This window comes from Lolium perenne, chromosome 2 (assembly GCF_019359855.2).
Source record: "Lolium perenne isolate Kyuss_39 chromosome 2, Kyuss_2.0, whole genome shotgun sequence".
NCBI lineage: Eukaryota > Viridiplantae > Streptophyta > Magnoliopsida > Poales > Poaceae > Lolium > Lolium perenne.
The window spans coordinates 27,423,020-27,432,448 of NC_067245.2; the positions used below are offsets into that span (position 1 = coordinate 27,423,020).

The 9,429-nt window shown below is 45.6% G+C and overlaps 1 protein-coding gene across 5 annotated transcripts; it reads right to left on the bottom strand.

Moving 5' to 3' along the window:
* Window positions 1-1,654: 1,654 nt before the first annotated feature.
* Window positions 1,655-8,289, bottom strand: LOC127331551 (F-box/kelch-repeat protein SKIP6-like). Of its 5 annotated transcripts, none has more exons than XM_051357728.2 (5): window positions 7,047-8,289; window positions 6,842-6,920; window positions 4,662-5,152; window positions 4,000-4,104; window positions 1,655-2,108 (listed from the first exon to the last, which is right to left on the bottom strand). In XM_051357728.2, the coding sequence occupies exon 1, from the start codon at window positions 8,223-8,225 to the stop codon at window positions 7,092-7,094; it is 1,134 nt and encodes a 377-aa protein (XP_051213688.1). In that variant the 5' UTR covers window positions 8,226-8,289; the 3' UTR covers window positions 1,655-2,108; window positions 4,000-4,104; window positions 4,662-5,152; window positions 6,842-6,920; window positions 7,047-7,091. The 5 variants fall into 5 exon arrangements, with proteins under 5 accessions (XP_051213688.1, XP_051213690.1, XP_051213687.1 ...); XM_051357730.2 differs by having other exon boundaries at window positions 1,655-2,457; XM_051357727.2 differs by lacking the exon at window positions 4,662-5,152.
* Between the last annotated feature and the right edge of the window lie 1,140 nt (window positions 8,290-9,429).

Here is a 9,429-nt window from a genome sequence, read left to right on the forward strand (position 1 = left end):
AAGTACCAACACCAGTATTTCATGAAATAACAACCGACTAGCTTTGTTGTCGTCGATGGAAAACCAAGAGTACGAATCACCATTATGGAGGACGTAGCAGCCGGGAGAAAAACTACGAGCATAATCCTTCTCGCGGCAACAACGACAAAAGATCCAAAATCGATCTAGCGAATTAAGATCTAAGGGCGTGTTTGTTAGCCCGGGTCACTAGAGAAAGGCATTCTCAACCAATACAAGCTGACCTTATACAAGCTTAGGTGAGATTTTATCACACGTTTGGTAGATTGGGTGTGCTCACACATGCTGAACAGAGATTGTGTTTGGTGAGGCAATCTGAACTCAACCGAGCTGGTCCGATTTTTTTACACAAAGAACCTCGAACAGAAAAATTAAAAGCAATCAGGTCCCTAGAAGCCAAAACAAAAAGCAATCGGATCCCTGAGAATCCGCCGCCGGCGAGAGGACGGCCGCCGGTGAGAGGAGCCGCCGGTGCGAGGCCGTGGCAGGTACTCGACGGGAGGCGGCGCGTGGCCGAGGCCGTGGCGGCACGAGGCCGAGGCCGTCGAGGCCGGTCGAGGCCATGGCGGCGCGAGGCCGAGGCGATGGCGGCCGGCCGAGGCCATGGCGGCGCCAGGACGAGGCAGTGGCGGCCGGCCGAGGCCATGGCGGCGCGAGGCTGAGGCAGTGGCGGGCGGTCGACGTCTCGACGACGAGGTGAGCGGCGAGAGGAGCTCTGCCACGGCGCTGGGTCGTCGTGCGGTGCGACGCATGGATAAGAGAGAGAGGGGGATTTGGGGGAGAATGAGCTGTGGGGTGGGGGTCTTGGGGGTGCCACGGGCCACGCTACAGTTCCTTGCGGGATGAGTTCAACTGGGATGAGGAGAGAAGCTCGATTTGGGCTTCTCTATCGGGCAGGGCTGAGAGCACATGTTCGTGCGAGGTGGGCAGGATGGCCCAAAAATCTCGGTTGGGAGGAGATTTTCTGGGTAGACCCGACCTACCAAACACACCCTAAAGGTCCATACCTAGAAAATTATAATCGTCCAACACCACCATTGACGCCGAGAAGAAGATCTCGTCGCCAAACAAAATGCCGTAGATTACTTATTGCAGACGATACCATCTCCATTGAAGGTAACAAGAAGGCGGCTACCAAAATCTTAACATAATTTAATGAAAATAATACTTTTATTGGAAACTCCATGCATAAATCGGGTTTCCCACACCTCCCGACGCCGGCGAAGCCAACCGGAGGAGGGGGAGCCGATCTATGGAAGTACTGGGTCTTGGTCCTACTAAGTCCAAACTTCTTAAATCTAACTTTCTATTTACACCAACCTTGGTTTCATCTAATAAGTCCAAACTTCTTAAATCTAACTTTCTATTTACACCAACCTTGGTTTCATCTAATAGCACTATTTCATCACTAAAGAGCATACAAGAGCATACAACAAGGAATATCTCCTTGGATATCCTTCGCCACCTGATGACCTTATAAATGCTGCAATAAAATAGATAATTATGTATGCAAAAATATTTCATACTTGTAATTTGACATAATAGTTCACATAATGACATAAAAGAGCAGTCAACAGCTGATCAACAACTTGCCAACTTGCAAGTACAAGACTGCCAGGCTCTCGCAGCCGCAACCTAGAAGCAGCCAATTATGCATTTAGGCAACTAGCTGAGTTGCAATTGTTTGACGTACAGTACAGCCAAGTATGCATACTATCAGTAGTCTAATTATAACCTATAAAACAATAAAACAATCATCATTGTGGGTGAACTCACTTAGTCACATCAGTAAACTGCACGTCCATTCTGAAACCTGAATAAGAGTAGAATAGCCAGAACACTAATTATTGATTGATATGGGCGTGACCTCCATTTCTTTCCCTTGTAGACTTCCAGCGCTATCATCATGCTCTTGCGACCATGTTCTTCTCTTCGCATAACCAGCTCCTCACTAGGCTTAACTGATGAGCTAGGCCTGCCAGAGGGTGCGCCTGCAAGCCTCAACTTAATACAAGCCAGCTAAGACCATCGACAGTAATTCTGATCCCCTGGGAGTGGGATCATGCCAAGTCTCCAACCTTGTGTCCAAACTGCATGAGTTTAGAAAAATATGAACGCATAATCATCAGTTGAAGTTCTGAACTTATGGTGCACATGGAAAGTAAGTCATCTAAATCAGCCACAGCGGCCAGCGAGTTATTATTAGTGGAAGGCTAAATCAAAGATGAACCATGTAAAACAATTCCTTCTGAATCAGATAGGAAAATGCTGCATACGGCTCAGCCACCCTGAAAGACTCTAAATCTCGTATCCGTTCTGTCTCCGGTCTCCAATATCTTGTCATAATGCAATCGATTTTTTTTCCTCAACCCCCCAGCAAATATGGGCTCCCATTCATGCGCCCTAAAGCTCTTTTATTCTTTTGGTTCTCCCTCTGTCCTAAAATATAAAACACCCAAAATTAAATGATACAGTGCAAGGTGCATGGCAGACTACAGGCAACAGCACGTGCTAGGCGCTAGGTACACGATAATTATAACAACGCCCCCTTTCCCCTCTCTCCCACGGTAACCTAAATCCATTAATTACTGAATTCAAATATTTAAAATAGTTTATGCCATACACCGTCAATATTGTTAGCAATCTGCTTTCCCCATCAAGTTCGTCTCGATGGTGGCTTCAAAACTAGAGGTCATGTTCCTATGTGTTGACGTTTTTTTTTCTCGTCGCACCAGTTGCCAGATTATCAGTGAACCGTTATCACGATAATTGTACATGGTTATTGGATTATTATTTAGACGTTTTTAAATACTGCAATGATATGCAGAGCTACAGAGTGGGTGTGACGAGTTTTTTCATCACCAGTTGGCAGATTAGCAGCGAACAATTACCACGAGTCCACGATAACTGTTCATGGGTGTTTTAAAACCCGAGAGAAGTTATCATTCCACACAAAGTAGTACTCCCTCCGATTCATATTACTTGACACTAGTATGGGTGTACCTAGAATTAAAATATGTCTACATACACCTATATTAGTTGCAACTAATATGGATCGGAAGGAGTACCTCGTTTTGGTTTAAGAGTACATGAACCTCGTAACCAAATTATTATAATCTGGCAAGTTAGTGCTAACAATGTGACAATTGTCGACCAAAAAAAGTTGTATAGGACAATGTTTTAAAAAAGTCAACATGGTCTATGACAATTATTTGCGACGAGGTCTATAACAATGTGGCAAGTTAGTGCTAACAATGTGACAATGTTTTTAAAAAGTCAACATGGGATTTAATTTCATAGACCTCGTCGCAAATAAGCAAACGGTAAAAGTTAAGTTCTAAAATTTGAAAATCAAGAAAATCTTTGATGATGCCATACTTGCAATACTGGGCTAGTTCCCTACTACAGGCTACAGGCCTGCCACTAAGGCTCATGTAAGGACGTGGTGTGCAGTATATTGTTTATTCGTAGGTGCGGTGCCGTCCTTCACTAAAAACTGATGATTTCCCAAACAAATATTGGCTACATGTTTACTTTTGCAGATATTTTTTTGCTTACCAGACAAGCTAGAGAATGGTTTGGGTATTGTGTCGATTACGAAATACCCAAAAATCTATGCTTTGAGTTGCAGGGGTTCAAAACTTCAAGTTCAGGCTTCAGACAAGTCAAAGATTTTGTCACAAGTACTCCTCCGTAACTTTTTTGCTCGTTTTAATAAAGTGAGGCTGTGGGGGGCTCCCCCACAGTAGAAGGTTTCAAAAAAAAAAAAGATTTTGTCACAATATCGTGGCTAAACTAGAAGAAGCCTGAAAACAATCCAACTACTAAACACAAAAATTACTTGTCCGCTGTAAGTATTGTTACAATGTCAAACCTAATGACGGAGCCTTAGCGGTCATGGATTTTCTTGTGACCTGGTTAAATGGTGATGATGACAAAACCAAGGAGATCAAGAGTCGTGACCTGATTAATTTAACCTACCATAACATGTTTTGTCTTTTTAGGCCCTCAATTCTTGCGTGCCTTCTCTTTCACTATGAAAACTTGGTGAAGCTGCCCAAGGAGATTTATCATTGCTTTGCTTCCCTGCAAGCAACATTTATAATATAAATTAACATAACACTTAGAAGGTGTAGAATGATTAAAATGCGTACAGAGATACTGCATATCAGAAATATATATTTTGTGGTTTTATACATATTAGTATTTCTTAGTCCAAAGACTACAATAGTGACCGAGATATGGTAATATGATGAAATGCTATTTCTTCATTTGGCGATATCTCAAATTTCCTTTGGTGCCAAGAACACATCTCATGATGAAATTTTTATGGTACTCCGTATTATAATCATTGATGCTACTGAAATGATGCATTTGACCTCACTAAAAGGTGCCAGCATGTGATTCATGAGGCAGAGCAATATGGCCTCAATACTGGCACAAAACAGACTATAATCTCATAAGCTTCATGCCATAAGCTATCCTTGCAATTGCATGTTTGTATCTTGATTACTCTAACTCAATACTATGTCAACGTCCGATATTATAAGACATTTAGCTAGAAACAAGATTCACATGAACAACATTGCTAGCAGTCTTGCTTTTATTTGTCAAATTACTTCCATAAAACTGAGAAAACCAACCTTCCTTGAACATTACACCACATTGATCTGATATCCTCTATTACTAAATAGGAGCCCCAGACTGCCTATTTTTTTCAGCCCAAGCAGAGTTTCACTTCGTCGAAGTCAGCAACTCAGTAGTGGCAGAGCTTCATGGGGACCAGCCTGGGCCATGCTAGACATCATAATAGTCATTAAATGGTCTAATTCAGATTTTGGCCCCTCCGTACCTTTTCTCCAAGCTCCGCCACTGCCACCGGCCTCACCTTTATCCCAGCTCAATTGTCCCCAATCTCTCCCACACAGCATTAGTGGCACACCTGCTAACATGCCCTTACCTGTTCGTTATGTCTCCAACCAGCAACCTGTCATTTCCTCTTATAATGTTGAGGAATGAGCAATTATGGATTCTGATAATCAGCTTTTAAATAGAATCATATTCATCTTCCACACACGTCTAGCATCATCTGCCATCACCCTCCGCATGTCCTCAACCAGATGCTTGCACGTGCCTTCACAGTACATGCCCAACACAAAGCTTCAGCACAGCTTGCAGAGTCGATGCATTTCATCATGCAATACGTTTAAGCCAAACTTTCTATCAATTTTACTTTTGTACTGATTGATCGATGGCACTCTAAATTTCATGTTTGTTCTTATGTACAAAATTGTGGTAAGAAGATAATCAAAGTAAGACTAACCAATCTTTTCTATGAATTATAGGTTTGGAGGAATCACATGAATTTTCAGTCATTTGTAATACTTTTGACTGATGTGATATGCCCAACTTTCTATCAATTTCTCTTGTGTACTGATTAATCGATGGCACTTTAATTTGGTGATGTCTTTTCTTTTGTACAAAATTGTGGCAAGAAGTTTAGCAAAGTACATTTGCATTTTTCTATGGATTAGTATGAATTTTTGGTCATTTGTAATATTTTTGACTCATGTTAATCTATATTATTTCTACTGCATAACTGTACATTTATGTTTCCAAAGTTCTGGCCTTATCCTTTAACCAGAGGCCATCCTAGAACTGCTTAAGTAATTTTGTTTTCACCTATTTTTACTCTGTAACACATTTCAGGGACTTGATTATTTAGTTCGCTCAACTTTTTTGCAGAACCGCATCAATTTCCCTATGTTTTTTTTTTGTTCTACTAGCTTCACGCTGGGTGAATCAAACCACTACTGCAAGTTCAACTGTTCATTCTACTAGTTTCATACTGGGTGAATCAAACCACTTATGCCATATAGTCATTCAAAGGTTTGGACTGAATCGAGCAATCACTACTTAGTAGTTAGCAATCATTTTATACAAATACCAAATTTTGTTGTTCAGAACCATGCAATTGCATGTGGTTTCTATATATATATACAAGTTGTGTAATGTGTTTGAGTGTATTGTTCTTGAATACCCAGTTGTCTGATCTTTGCATAAAGGGTGCAATAGACATTTACAACATTTAATGTCCAGCATGTCTTATTAAACGCTGGGAAGAACTTGCAGTCTTTTTGGAATGTCTTCCTAACAAAAGATTGAGATGAATATTAACTTTCCAAGGTATGCAAACCATACAGTATGTATTTATATACTGGGAGTCTGGGACCTGCAAGCTGTTACAAAGGGCTCCTATGTTGATAGGGGAATTTGATAAGTCATGGACAGTTAATATTCTTTTCTCCAAATATGCACGTTGTTCCACATCAAGTTTATCATACCCAAAAATTGCAATGTTCTATTTGTTCAAGTTTTATTTTTAAATAGCGCGCCAAACTGTATATTTTATCACATCATCTGTGAAACTGAAAAATGTTTTCTATGTCCTTTTCATATTGTGACACATTACATATTCAGCTTTTCATATATCACATAACACCTAATTCGGTTTAATAGATTCGCACAGCAACACAGTGGTTATCCTTCTAGTATAAATCGAAACTGAAACCAAAATGCATCACGAGTTCACTAGCTTATCAGCGATGCCCTACCCCCTATGCGATCAGGCCAAGCTACATGACGGGATTGTATTCACATATAGCGACTTTACACTAAACTATGAGTTATGATTGCTACCAGTTCACGCAACACAGCTAAACAGTCAAATGTAGCTCAAATAATGCACTCCCTGAACAATTACCGATACAATTTCCTTATTCAACAGACAGACTTTCGTGTGATACTTAAAACATGTGCCTACCTTCAGCATAGCACTCTCCACAGATGTTAGGCTGCACTGCACACAATACTGGGCTTTTCAAGTCTTGGCCCATAGTAACCTGGAACAGCAATCAAGCAAAAAATAAACATTGCTATTTGGTAGTTATTCAATCTCTTAACCAACATGAGTAAGCAATCGGCAGAAAAAGGCATTTACCACAAATCATTAACTCTTAATATTTTACCTTTCCAAACACGCATGCTCATTGCTTCTCATCTGCGGCACCATGTCATAGATCCAATGCAATGCAATGTGTGATTGCTGACCCCCTCGGCATATCAGTGAACAGAATAGTGTCCCTGGAAATCACCTTCCCAATTAACCGCCCCTCTTCAACCCTCATCACCTCAATGGTAGCCCATTCAATCACCACCATGCCCTTGGCTTTGCCTTGTTCACTACCGGCTTTCTCTTTACACTTGCCTTCCCACACCAGGTAGAGCAGCCCGCCAACATTGGCGAGAGTGGCGCCGCACAGGAACCTGGGCAGCTCCTTCTCCAGCCCTTCCACCGTGCTCCAGGCATCAGTGTCCGGGTCGTAGCCCTTGACCTGCCCCATGAAATCGTAGGAGTAGAGGATCCCACCGACCACGGCAGCACGGCCCTTCCACCCCAAGTCAAGGGCCGGGGAAACCGGCGCCCACGCCTCACCAGGCGGCGCCGCCGGGTCGTACAACAAGCCGCCGCGGTCGGCCACCGCAAGCACCTTCCCGGCCAGCGACACGCAGCCGTGCATCCACTTCTCCCGGAGGTGCTCCGGGCTGGGCACCGGGGACCACTTGGCGCACGGGGGATCGAGACCGAGAGCTTCCGCCCAGAAGGGGGAGGACGGGAGACAGCCCCCGGCGACGAACAGCGCGCCGGGGAGGACCGCGGCGGCGGCGAACTCCCGCGGGGAGGAGAGGCGCGGGCCGATGGACCAGGATCTGGTGCGGGCGTCGAGGATTTGGACGGACGTGGCGGGGATCCCGGCGACGGACCCGCCGACGAGGAAGAGCCGGTGCCCGGCGGCGGCCGCCGACGAGGAGGAGGAGACGGGGATCGGAGGGGCGGGGAGGGGCAGAGGGGGCCACCCGGGGTGCGGGAGCAGCAGGAAGAAGCGCGGGGACGCGGGGTAGGGCGGACGGACTGAGATGATGATGTGCGGGTCGGAGCGGCGGAGGCGGCGCCGGGCGGCGAGGAGGGGCTCCGGGTGGCGGCAGAGGAGGTCGTGCAGCGCGCGGGAGACGAGCGCGAGGGAAGGGTGCGCGGCGCGCGGGAGGAGCGCGAGGCAGTGGAGGGCCAGGTCGTCTGGCAGAACGGGGATGAGGCTTCCGCGGATGTCTTCCGGCGGGTGAGCCGCAGAGGCGGATGCGGCGGACATGGCTCGCCGTCGTCGTTGGTGCCGGTGGGTGGACCGGGGATGAGTCTTTTTTTTATGTAACCATATATTTCATTAGACGATCTAAACAGAGATTACACATAACACATATGGTCACCATACAATCAAGCAACTTTGCACAAGAAAACTCACAAGAAGTAAAACTACAAGTTCACCCTTAGAGAAACTTGTGCCTCGCCGAAACATCATCCATCTTCCGTCACTGCCACCATGGTAGCGCTGGAAAAAGAGGCGAACAACCACCACATTTAGATCTGGGAGAGCACCATCGCATTCAATGATGGTTTTTGAGCCGATGAACCAGGTCGTCGCAGAGGACGAGCCCGATACTTTGTGGCACGTCGGCCGGGGATCTTCCCCGTGGTCACCAGATCCCAACACTGTCATCTTCTCCAGACAGTCGAAGAAGACAAACGCTGCCGCCTGCCGTCATCCTCACACCCAACTGCAAGACGCTAGACATAACTGCAGCAGCCAACGCAACCATCACCCGCGAGAGTGCCGAACGCCAACCGCCAGACACGAATCTCACCAGATCCGAAGATCGGCGAGAAGACTAGGCCACCTGCCCTCCGACGTCACTGGTTAGAGCGACGCCGAGATGGAGAAAGAGCAGAGGCAAATTATTCCGACGCGACGCAATCTTCTCCATAGAACGGCGCCCCAAGAAAACACTTGCCAACCCTAACTACTTGTCAGAGCCGATACTCCGGGGTTGCCACCCCCTCCCGTCGCCGGAACGGCCGACGAAGGCAGGGACCGGCGGCTGGCCGGTATAGTTTCCGGCAGAGATCGCCCCGTTGTCTTTCGTGGGAGCGGTTCCTGGTTTTGTGACGGGGACGAAGGACGATTCGTCTTTGCAGGAGCACGAGTGCTGCATTGGTTGACGATTGAGTTCGCCACTCTCTTTCTCCAAGCTCATAGCCCAATAGAGCATATGGGTATTGGGCTTTGGGCTTCGTGGACTACTTTGTACAGTAGGTGGATCTCGATTTTTTTTCCATGCTTCCTGTGAAAAACCTCAAGGACAATGACTAAGTGCATGAAAGTTTTCAATAGCATTCTTCAGAAAACTGTTGATTTTTTTTTTTCGAATCAGGGAACTTCATTGATTACTCAGAGCTATTACAATCCATCTCCATGATGGTACCAAGAAATTGTGGCGTATAGTTTAGCCACAAGCACC

Coding starts and splice junctions, on each gene's coding strand:
- LOC127331551 (XM_051357726.2), bottom strand. CDS start 8,225: ATGTCCGCCGCATCCGCCTCTGCGGCTCACCCGCCGGAAGACATCCGC.